This window comes from Diceros bicornis, chromosome 16, assembly GCF_020826845.1.
Source record: "Diceros bicornis minor isolate mBicDic1 chromosome 16, mDicBic1.mat.cur, whole genome shotgun sequence".
Classification (NCBI taxonomy): domain Eukaryota; kingdom Metazoa; phylum Chordata; class Mammalia; order Perissodactyla; family Rhinocerotidae; genus Diceros; species Diceros bicornis.
The window spans coordinates 54,257,096-54,269,882 of NC_080755.1; the positions used below are offsets into that span (position 1 = coordinate 54,257,096).

A 12,787-nucleotide genomic window follows, 5' to 3' on the forward strand; every position below is an offset into this window, starting at 1 on the left:
ACATCAGTGCAGGGAGGTGAAAAGGCAGACATCGCTCCATTTGTCATGTTCAATTTAGATGGTGAACAGCTGATTAGTCTGATCAGCGTCTAACTTAGAGTGTACTAAAAAACTGCAAGGTTTTTTATCTTAAAATTATTGTGAGACAAATAATATAGGTAAAAAAAGTTCTTCTTAGGGGAGAAGCAACTGCATTATTAGTCTCAAATGAAACATGAATTATCTTAGGCAATATTTTGGAATATGAGTGTTTCTGATTTCCACACATTTGGGCAGATGATTATCAGGAACAGAAAGAATAAAGCCTTAGATGTTAAGGTTCTAGAAGACAAGGGCCTGGCCCTGGGATTCTATGCTCTGGGAAGCCCTACCCTCTGGGGAATCACACACACACACACACACACACACACAGCCTCTTGGGAGCGCAGAATCCTCCCTGAGTTCTGGTCTCTTGTGTCTTGCCAAATGTGTTCCTGCATTTCTGAGTTTGCTTCCTTTATTAGATCCTTAAGTTTTGTGGATTTCTGGTTTGTTGACTGCCCTCCAGCTCAGCTGTTTTCTGACTGATCTCAGGTACTTCCGCGTATATATTGCTCCCACACTGCTGCTCTTGTTCCAGACCTTGATGTCTGCCTTGACCGTCAACGTTAGAGCGTGTTTCCAAGTTCTGGCCTGCTTGTGTTCTGAATTTTGTTCCAATCTTCTAGTCTTTAGCATGTTTGGTTTATTTTTCTTTTTCCTGTCACTCTATATCTAAGAACCCACTGCCTAATCCAGCATTGCACATAGGAGGTGCAGAATCCTTATGCAGAATTACTTATGACATAAGTAGTTTGTGAGACTTGACTTTCATCTTTGACTATTGAAAATTATATCAAAAATTGACATAAAAATAGCTTTCAATGCCATATTTTATCCAATGAAATTTAATGATAAAGTTTCTGGCAGTGAATTTTCTTGTTAAACTCTTCCAAATTTCAAACTAAATTTTAAATCTAGTCATTTTTTTAAAGATATTTTAAATTTTTTTGATAATTTTCTTTATTTTTGGTGAGGAAGATTCGCCCTGAGCTAACATCTGTGCCAGTCTTTCTGTATTTGTATGTAGGTCACTACCACAGCCCGGCTTGGGATTGGTGTTGGTCCACGGCTGAGAACCCAACCTGCGAAACCTGGGCTGCCGGAGGTTACCACTACACCACCTGGCCAGCCGCTAAACGTAGTCATTTTTAACCTCCTGATTGATAAGGACAACTTGGTAGATCCCAAATCACAAAACTTTATTTTTTAACTTGCAATTTCAGGATACTTCTTATGCCATGTGACAGGGATATTGGCCTATTATTAAGTGTGGTTAATGTATATGAATAAATTGAAGATTGGCCAGAAGTTCGTTAGAATGAGATTGTTAAAAACATGTTTAATTAAGTTTTCTTTGCTCAACTATTTCCAGTGGCAAAGTAACTCTGTGCATTTTGTACCATTCTCTTCCTCTCCCTCCTCTTCCTCCTTCTCTGTCCACTTCATTAAAACAAATTCACACATTGTCAGTGAACGGTCATTGACTTTTGACAAATGTAAACACTTGTGTGATCACCACTGAATCAAGTTCTAGAACATTCATCTCAACCAGAAATTTCCCTTGGGTTTTGTCACAGACAATTTTCTCCCCAACTCCTGCTCCAGGAAAGCCCTACTCAGCTTTCTGTCCCCACAGGCTGGACTTGATATGTGTGGAGTTATATAACACGTGTTCTTTCTGCCCAGCTTCGCTTGCACAGAGTAGTGTTTGAGAGGTTCATCCATGGTGCTGCAAGAATCAGTAGTTTCTTCCTTTTCATTGCTGAGTACTATTCCATTGTTTGTCTATCCATTCACTTGCTGATGCAAATTTGATTTACTTCCAGTGTTTGACCATTGTGAATAAAGCTACTGTGAACTTTTGTACACAAGTCCTCTGGAGACACATGTTTTCAGTTCTCTTGAGTAAATATGAAGGAGTGAAATTGCTGGATCCTATGGTAAGTAAAGGTTTAATTTTATAAGAAATTGCCAAAGTACTTTCCAAAGCGATTGCACCCTTCGTATTCCCAGCAGTGGTGTATGAGAGTTCTCGTTGCTCCACACTCCAGCGCTTGATGTGGCCGGTCTTCTTAGTTATAATTGTGGCCGCTGTAGCAGGTGTGGGGAGATATTCTTCGGGCAGAATCTTTGAAATCACACAAATATCCATTCCTTTCAAAATTTTTAATGTAGTCATTTTTTATTTTATATCAGTGTAGATCACTGTATTTTGTTTAATTCAATGAATTATAATCTATGACTTTAAAAATAAAAATACAAGATTTGAATTTGCCTGCAATTTCTCTTACATGTGGCTACAATGTAGGGGTAGTTGGTTCTCTGACTGGTGTAGAATATAGGCAAAGCTTCTCAGTTCTCATAACTAGATGTCCACCAGCTCCTCTATCCGATATGACTCAAATGCCTCTGAGCCTTTGTCTTAACTTGTTTGCTTGTATAAAGTTCCTTTTGAAAACCCAAGTAAAATAACAAGTCATTGAAAGTTATGGTCTAAAGGCATTCTAACAATCAGTTCTTCAAATCCCCCAAAACTATACCACTCAACTTCATTGAACCATTTGAAATTAATTCACACCATAGCGACACTTTGAGCTTGTTTATTACCTAAAATTTTTCATTTAAAAATATACTTCAAAATCCCATGTCTTGGGCCAAATTTCTGATACTTTCATATTTCTCACAAATTGATTCTCATCATTTCTGTTCTTCAACCTCATTAAGTACCCCACTGCCTCTCAGTTCATCAAGGCAACTGCCTCCTGCCTTGCCTTCCCTTCCTAGCCTGTTCCCTGCCTGGTTTACTCATGTTACCCAGTCTCTTGCCAGTCTTTCAGTTCCCTTGACCAAGTCTCACACTTTAATGGTGAAATATCTCCTTCATCTGCTCTGTTCTTGAGCTGCCAAATTCTGCTGAAGAGAATTTAAGCCTTGCTCAAATCCTCCAAGATTCATGGTTTCTGAAATCAGCTGGATTCAGGACTGACAGGGAAGGATTTGGAATGAATACAGCCCCCCAAAAAAAGCTGTGTTCTAGAAAATAAAAATTGTCAATTCTTGACCTTTATATCTTGGCATACTCCAAGGTCAGTTCTAGGTGTATCTTTCTTATCTCTTCATAGTGTCTCCCTAGGATCTATTCTTGCCTTAAGCCACTTTTTTTTTTTTTTAACATTTTTTATGGTAAGCATATTCGTTCACTAACTCTAAATCTTTCATATTGTGCATCACAAGTTTAGAGCTTCAGATCACATCCTGCATCTGAGCTCCAGATTCATGTATTCAAGTGCTTACTAGGCAACTCCATTTGGATGTCTCAAAAGAAGGTAAAATTCAGCACGTGGAAATCTAATTCCAGGGTGTTCTCTTCTCTCCAAAACAAAGTCTTTTCCATCCCAGTGGTTTGTTAGGTCAGAAATCTGGGCATCTTTTTTGGCTTCTACCGTATATAATGTGTTGCCAGAATTCTGTGGATCTTATTTCCTAAATAATTCTCACAGGTATCTGTTTCTCTCAATCTCCACTCCTGACATTCTAATGGTTTACAAATTAATGTCACTGTATCCACACTGTTCATTCCTCTAGTCATTTTATACCATTATAGCCAGAGATGTATTTAAAGATGCAGATATGACGATCTCAGTCTCCTCTTTGGACAATAAATGAACAAAAACTGTAAAGACGTTCCATTTATTTTAGGATGTAATTGAAAGATGAATTAACGTGATCCACAAAGCCTTTCATGTTCTGGTACCAGCCTACTCTTCAGCCTCAATATGCTCTACTCCTATTTTTTTTTTTTAAAGATTTTATTTATTTATTTATTTTCCCCCAAAGCCCTAGTAGATAGTCGTATGTCATAGCTGGACATCCTTCTAGTTGCTGTATGTGGGTCGCGGCCTCAGCATGGCCGGAGAAGCGGTGCGTCGGTGCGCGCCCGAGATCCCAACCCGGGCCGCCAGCAGCGGAGCGGGCCCACTTAACCACTAAGCCACAGGGCCGGCCTACTCCTATTTTGAATTTTCTTTTTATGTGATAATATATTTCTGAATTATCTTTCGTATGTGTGGTGGGCCACTTATACATCATTGAAGGGAAAGAAAAAAGGAAAATCAACAAACAATACGAGAAAGTCATTGCTTTATTGATAATGTATTTCATAAAATTAAAAAGTTTAGACATGTAGGGGTCCCAGATATCACCAAAATTCAAATAAACGTGGGCGTCTAGGTTAATAAGTTTGATTAGTATATGCAATATTTGAAATAACAGGTATGATATTTCAAATTTAAGAGAAGATAGAGAGTTTAAATATCTTTTTATCTTATCTTGAGCATTTTGTCAATGGGGAATCATCGTGGAGAAATAAAGTAGGTTTACATGTGTTTGTAGAGAGAGACAGACAGATATGCTATCTCAACCTTTACATTCTTAGTGATGAGTATGAGATTGGAAAGGGAAAAAAGAGGTAAAGAGAACCTGTTATTTCTAGCAATCAACGTACTGGAAAACTGTGAACTTCCCCCTAAATTAGTGGCATGTAATTGCATCTAAGGGGAAGAGACTCTGCCCAAAAAGAGGATGCTGTTGGTTTTAATGTGCTTGATGAAGAACAGGAAAGGGTGATCGCAATGGAAACTTTCATAAATTGGTGCTGATGTGACACCAGTTCCTATGCCTGTAGCGGCTGCGGCCTCTGTGCCCTCCTCATTCACCTCCACAAAGGACTTGTGTACAATTATTGTCAGCACGAGATCACGTCTCTCCGCCATGCCCAAGAAGTTGGCGTCCTGTGGACTGAAGGCGTCCACCATCCCCATGCACTTCAGCGTGTCATTGAGTTTATAGCTCTCTTCCACTTTGAACCGGGGTAAATGTAACTCCACTTTTTTCTCACTCATATTCTGTGAGCTGGTCCACTCTATTAATTTCTCAGCCGTGAGTTTATCTTCAAGCTGTGACAATGGACAAAAGGAACAATGAAGTGATTCTCAATGGACGTTGAACACACATTGGATTGAATCACGTGGAAATCTTTAACAGGAAATGTAAATATGGAAGATTTATATATATAATAAACTGAATCTTCTGTATTATACCTATAAAATAAATGGAATCTTCTGTAATATATAATTTTATATATAAAACAAAAGAAACTTTAAATAAAATTAATTTGTAAACCACGAACTGTTTCCATTTCTTAAGCTGTCAGCCCACGGCGTGTTTCATTTTTTACTAGTCTTTTCTTGTTAATGTCCTTTTGTACATAATTTTTTACATACTGCAATTCCAGCATACAACCTATTTTTATTCCTTTTTCTTGCTTGACCTATTTGTAAACTTTCCACATATGCTTATGTATTTCTTTATCAAGTTTAAATCATTCCATAATACTATCATTAAATTGATATTCAATGTGTATATATTTACTTGATATTTTTTAAGCATTCCTTGTGTGCCAGTCCCTAAGCTAAACTATTGGCAATACAAAGATGCAGTCTTCTTCTTTGTTTTGAATTTTTCATTGTTTTGAGCCACTTCTGTCCAAAAGCTTTTGCCTTGTTTACATTAGTTAGCTTAGGATAAAATCCTAGGACTGGGGTTCTTGATGTCATTGATAGGGGGGATTGCTGAGCTGGAGTGTGAATGTTGTAACCACCGTTCATATACAGTGCCCAATTACTTTCCCTGAGGATCTCCAAGTTCCAGTGTTACCACAATGTGTATTTTGCATGCAGCAAGTTCACTGCAACTTCAGCATCATCATCGACTATTACAGTAATTACAGATGGCCATTTGTGGAATGTCCTTAAAATGTCAGATATTGTTATTGGTATTTTTCACATTAACTTTAACCATTATAACAGTGCTAAGAGGAAAATTTCTTTCTTTTTACTCACAGGAATGAGATTCTGAATGACTTTTGAGCTTCTAGGGACAGAATACTTCTAAAGTGAACAGTGGCCATCAAGATAAATCTACTTTCCCACTGTCCACAAAACTTCTGTGATTTAGTATGCAAAATGGTACTCATTATTGTTTTAATTTGCTTGATTTTGTTTATGAGTGAATTTGAATATATTCTCCATGTGTCACGTTTATCTGAGTCTTAGTTTCCTTGTCCTCAAATGAATACACTGGACTATATCAGAAGTTCTTATGGTTGCAAAATATAATGTGTGTGCCTAGGTATAATTTTTTCTGAACTGACATATCATAGTTTCATCAAAATATTTATGAGACAAGTGACGTTAAGATTTTTATATGTTCTTCCATATCACACTGTGATACTTAAGATATTTATTTTTTGGAATGTGGCAGCCGCCAGGTTCTCCTTAACAATTCTCCTTTAGGCTGTATGCAGAGAAGAAAAGTACTGTATTCTTGAGCTTTGCCACACATCACCAACAATCTGTGAGCACCACCTCCATGAACAGCCCGTACAAGCATTGTACCACTAGGAAATCAGGCAATAGGAAGAATAATGGGAGGTATAAGATTTTACCTTCTTGAGACCATCTACTTCATTTGGCAGCAGCAAGATCATGCTTAGATCTTTGCCCCTGTATGGTATTTCCAGGATCTTGGCTTGTATGTCCTCCAGTGCAGTGAAATTAAAGGAACTACTTTGTTTCATCATGTGCACAGATTTGCTGGTGTCCTGCAGTAATTAATGTGGGAAACAAATGCCAAGAGAGGCATAAGTCAAACAAAGATAATACTTCTGAGATACCTAACACATCCTCTTTCTAAGAGATGATCTGGGAAATTTGTGAATTAGAGACAAGAGTTTCTTCAAGTAATCCAAACAAAATAAAGTAAAAAAACAAAACAAGAAGAAAATACAGCCATAACAAGTTCTATTTTCTACCTGTAGTTGTACATTTTATCAGCAGTGAGTTTAAATTTAATATTCCATATATAACTACACTACTATCATAAACAAATTATAGATAATACCTTGGTCAGCCAAAATTTTTCCTCCACTGTATATTCTTTATTAAATTCCTTATTCCACTGCCCTTTGAAATAGACCGCGTTCACCAGAACCAGAATGGCGAAATCGAGAGAGTGATCGGGAAACAGATTCTTGATTTTTCCTGAAAAGAAAGAAAAACAAAAGTCCATAGTAAAAATACAAGTGGTTTGTCTGGAAGATGCTTTGAAAGTTATAACAGATCATTAATTATTCACACAAGTCACCACTTCAGGGACTCTGGGACCAATAGTTCACGAGGTGCAGCTTTCCTCATGGGAGAAGCCAGATGGAGTTACCCGTGACGGGGACGCCCCTTCTTGCCATTGGAAAGGTGCTCAGAGTCTCTGTCTGTGGTGACTTCAGCCATCTCAGAGTGAATATTGATAATGGGATTTCAGCTACTTTTTCAGCAAATCCATTCCCTCGCTCCCTCCCTCCTTTGTTTTACCATACCTCCAGTCATCACTCCTCCCTCCTTTACTTCCTTTCTGTTTTTTTAACTTTGATTTCACTACTAAGAGGAAGTAGGTCTTGATTATTCTGTAGGACAAATGGCATGAACTCTATGATCTGAAACACGTGCCCTGTGCTATCAGAAACCATTCCTTGGGGGGTCTTCCTCTTCACTCTCCACGTTGAATTGCTGTAGGTTTGGCCTACAATGGGCGTGGGAGGTGGAATGGGGGTTTATAGGATGGAGACTTTGTCAAGCTCTCTGCCCTGGATGGGGATGACAGCTGGGATCACCCCTCGGGATTTGGGGATGGAGAAGTGAGCAGGCAGCTCCAGCGGCAGATGGCAAGGAGGGTAGTTTACAGGAGAGCTGCTTGTTTCCCAGTTGCAAAAGCAGATTGGAAACCTTTATGATGTTTCTCTAAGGGATCTTAATCCAGAGATGAAGCCTCTGATTTAAAGTACAGGATGTGAGCCCAAGATGGGGTCTGAGCAGAAAGTTGGGGTCCAAAAGCTCCTGCCATCCAGGGCCATGGTCAAACACAGACCTGCAGCTATATTTCCAGGTAGCTGGTCCCGTGACCCCTCTAGGGTTCCCCTTTTTTCTTTCCACATTGATTTGGACCATTCCACCAGCTGCAGTGCCCTCCTCTGTCCTCTCTGCGAACTTGTCTCATCTCCTTCTCCTGGCACCCCACGCAGTGTCAAGCACAGGGTTCATGCACAGTGGATACTCAGTGTATTTCTTTATGGGCGATCTCCCATACTCTACCATTCGTTTGGCTTTCCACCCAGGAATTAATCTTCTTGCGACTTTCTTCTGCAGCATTTATAAAATCAGCAGATTCCACACTGGCTAGGTAGAATTTCTTAACATTATCCATGTATTCCTTTGACGTGGGAAGGAAGAAAGGAGAAATTAAGAGTAATGTTTTATTAACTATGTATTCCCAGGTTAATTACTCTCATCTTAACAAAATATATCACAGGAATCCTGACTCTAAAGAAATCCTCATTTTCTTGCCCATGTGTATTTTTATACAGCTCCTATGTGGGTAATGTGAAAGGGAAGTACAGGATGGCACAAGAATGTGGTCTCTGAAGGGCAGTACCACCCGACAAAGCCTGGAGGAGAAGAAGCTGTGGGCTGTAAACTGAAAGCTCGGTGCTCCGAAAGAGATGGTGTGCTTCTGGGACTCCTCTCCAGTAATATCCCCCCATCAGGTTCTCACCTTTGCTTGTATCTTCCATCCTGGGCATTCGGTATTCCCTGGTACCTCCCCAGCTTTCCCCAGGGACCCATCACGTCTGCCTAGCCCATCAGTATCCCATTAACCATACATTTCCTGAGTCACTGCCCACCAACATTTACGTCATGTGACTGAATGGTGTCAGATCACTAGGGGCACCTCATGACTTACTATGCTATAAAACCTGCTCTTTGGTAGCATAAAGTAATCCCTAAACCCACATTGTATTGGTGAATTGTAAGGCTCTAGGATATTCCAGTGGGTATAGTTCTGGCAAGGGAGCCTTGCACCCTGGGTAATTGCTCCTCATGTGGGTCAGCCAGGCTCATCTGCTCACTCTCCTCCAATTGGTGATTGGGAGACAGAGGACCTAGGATGCAGATTAAAGGTGTGACAGGCCAGTGAAACTTACCTGATGAAATTGAAACTTCTTTTCTCGATAGAGCCTGTTGGCGATGTTCAGCTGATAGGCATCAGTGGGTTTCTTTAAGTCAGTCAGAAGCTTTTGAAATTGTTGATGCACATTTCCTGACTTTTCAACCTTGAAACATCAAAAAGTGAGCTCATTGCCTTCTCTGTCAACATAAATACTAAACCCATGTAACTCTGTTAGAGCCATCCCTCAAGTTCGGCAGCCCACAGATGATGTTTCATTATTCCCTGATATTGGTGTATTTTACCTCAAATATTCTTCAAAAGTTTTACATTCAATCTCTTCCAGGCAATTCTTTGTTTCTGCTCTAAATAATCTACAGTTTTCTTTGAAATACAGATGCAGCACCATTCCACCATCGGAATGTCTTTTTTTTTGTGTGTGAGGAAGATCGGCTCTGAGCTAACATTTGCCAATCCTCCTCTTTTTGCTGAGGAACTGGCCCTGGGCTAACATTCATGCCCAGCTTCCTCTACTTTATATGAGACGCTGCCACAGCATGGCTTAAAAAGTGGTGCCTTGGTTTGTGTCTGACATCCGAACCAGTGAACCTCCGGCCGCTGCAACAGAGTGCGCACACTTAACTGCTTGCGTCACCGGGGCGGCCCCGGAATGTCTTCTAATTGGTACCTATGGTTAGGACAAGCTTCCCAGCTAAACATAAGATTTTTAAGGGCTAGAACCATTTTCATTTTAACAGCCCTCAAGGGTATGAGAATGTTGAATTTGTGTATTTCAATGAGGTTATGACCTGAAGCCCTGTACACTCCTAGGTGGTACTATCTTGTGAGACTGTAGACTGTGATCTATGTCTCTTCACTCATGATGGTCGTACTCTGAGTGTGGGAACAGTGTATGCCCGGTACCCTCTATGGCTTTACACAGGTATCTCTAAGTCTTTAGTCTAATTCAGATGAAAACAAGGAAGCTCAGAGAATTAAATAGCCTTTCCTAAGAGACACAAGATAGCTGAGCCAATTTTTGAGCATAGGCCTGTCTGAATCCAGAACCATCCACTTGCTAGCTAACACTCTTGGACCATTAAGGCTATAAGCTATACAGTTATGCAATTATTTTCCAGAATATACTTGGATGTATGGTTACAACTCTTAATCCCATCTATGACTTAATTAAAATTATATTATTTTATCAACATTATTGGGATTACTGTAATTACTGTTATTCTATAATAATAATAATACATATCATTTATCAGGATTTCCAGTAATCCAGACACTGTAGTGATGTTTTGGATGTATTTGCATGTATTGAGGCAGATCTTTTATTACTGCCAGTTTACTGGCATGAGTCACTCTGTCTCAGAACAGTTGCGTCTGCACACGTTCCCTGTTCGTGAAGAACAGGGCAGGAATTTGAAGCTAGTGTTCTGGTTCCAGAAGCCATGCTCTTAATCACTATGCTGATCTCCTCTCAGGAAACAACAATATGAAACAATTAAGTACCTAACATGAAATGAGAAACAACTCTGCTTGTCCAGTGTATTTTACCCAAAACTTCTGCTAAATATGGACTTTTCACTGAAATTTCCAATTTAAACCATGACCCTCTTGGATATGTGACTCTCCTTCTAGACCCCAGTGCTCCGTGACTCACGTGAGCTGTTGTGGCTGTTCCCCTTGTGCTGTCTGTGACGTCATTAAAGTGGAGGACCTGGAAGGGACAGGAAGACGTACAAGAAAACTTTACTCAAAAGATCTGTCTTGATTAGAGGAAATTAAAGGAAGAAAGAAAAACAGAACTAAACCCAAACTAATACACAAAATAAAACCACCAAACCAACCCTCCCTCCAAAGAAAACAATATAGAAGCAAAGGAAAAAGAATAAAGAAAGCTTCAGGGTAAGCATTTGCTTCTTGAAAAACTACAGCAAAGCTGGTGGATCACCAGCCACTTCAAAGAATCCTGATTCACGACTGATGGACGGCTGAGGAGTCATGTGAAGGTGTTTCCCATGGAGCTAAGTCAGTGCATCACTTCTCCCAGCGCTCTTGCATTTAAGCGTCGCCTCTAGTTGTCGGGCAGTGTAGGAGTTCGTCCCAGCTCCCAAAGGAAGTCTAGGCACAGGGAAGCAGATGGGGTGGAGCAGTGGGGGAGGGGGATGCCCCCCACAGCCCTGTGCTCATCCGGTCATGGGAATACTTGCTCAGCCTCCTCTGCTACCCCTGGGACAGCCAGATCTGTGAGCATCTGCACACAGGCCAACAGAGAAATCAGTCTAAACTGGACAATGTAAAGCGAACTGACACCTACCTTGCCAATTTGGAGTGCAGTGTCTCCTTGGGCCCCTAAGTAGGTCATGGCTAAAGCTGATGAGATGCTGAGAGGGGAGTAGAAGATGTTGTCCTTCTCTGATTTTCTGAGCTGTTGGAACAGATCAACTGCAAAGTGGGTGTTTGCTTCGCTGAGTGAATTCATGGCGGCCTTGGTGTGATCTGGAATTCCTGGAAAAGCATCAGATTCATTTCAGAATGGCTTACTGAAGAGAAGGTTAGTCTGTAATGGAATTTCCTTAAAATAAATCACTTATATTTGGATTGTGGGATTCTGGCAACTCAAGTTTTTCATCTCTTTAGTTTTCAAGTCTTTTTCAGTATACTTGTATAAATTTCATAATTTGCAGTTTATCAAAATTACTATTTAAAAGAAAATTTGTGAAAGATTCATGGAACATCTTCATATTTCCTTCCTCTCTGGCTGTCCTGGGTGTGAGTAGAAAATGTTTTATAACAGATAGCAAGACCATGATCCATGTGGATAATGTCCAGCCAGCTCCCATGAGGCGCCTCTCTGCCTTTTCTTTCAAGGCTCCGTGGGTGCCAGACACACTCCCTTCCACCACATGAGCTCCTGAAGGAGCATTTGCTTCCTCAGAAGGAAATACATCAGATAAATGATAAATCAGATGAAGAAGGTGTTTCAATTTTGCCCTGGCAGAACAAGTAAAATAGGTATGTTATGTAAAAGTCATTATTGTTATAATTTTCAAAAATGCTTCATGTTGTTAAGTGGAGCATCTGGAAGCACTTACCTGTGTTCCTGGAGGAAGCAGAGGTGGGTAGGGAGCCTGGAAGCCTGTGCGAGGTGAATGGTGAGATCCTGAATATATACCTCTCTCTCCCCACCTCCCATTGCTCAGAGCGGTTGGTATTTCAAGTAAATCAGCTTTTGATTTCTTAACCAGGCTAACCGTCACCTTCATGAACATGAAATATTTATGAGAGAAAAACACGCTTATTGTTCTATTACTGTACTTCCTTTTCACCTGTAGAGAAAATTGTGGCCCTGCAATCACTGGCTCATATGAAATGCATGGAGGTGCCTTTCCAGTATCAATGAGAATTAAGTTAAAATCCAACTTTCTCATGTGCTCAGAGCTACAGTCACCCAGTAATACCCCCACAATAACCCTCTTTCTTCTCTTGGATGTTGAATTGTCTTTAAGGCTTAATTCAGACACAATTACAAAACTTACATTTTCTATTTAATGTTCTAAAAGGGCTGTTGCCCCTGTCAATTTCCGTAGTAATTATTCTGTGTAACCAGGAAAATAGCTGGAATTCTGAGTCTAGA

The 12,787-nt window shown here is 40.1% G+C and overlaps 1 protein-coding gene across 1 annotated transcript; it reads right to left on the bottom strand.

Annotated features, from left to right (window-relative positions):
- Window positions 1-4,631: 4,631 nt before the first annotated feature.
- On the bottom strand, window positions 4,632-7,523 carry LOC131415208 (serpin B3-like). Its single transcript, XM_058556624.1, has 4 exons — window positions 7,514-7,523; window positions 7,042-7,181; window positions 6,587-6,742; window positions 4,632-5,036 (listed from the first exon to the last, which is right to left on the bottom strand). Exons 1-4 carry the CDS (start codon window positions 7,521-7,523, stop codon window positions 4,632-4,634), a joined length of 711 nt encoding a protein of 236 aa, XP_058412607.1.
- Between the last annotated feature and the right edge of the window lie 5,264 nt (window positions 7,524-12,787).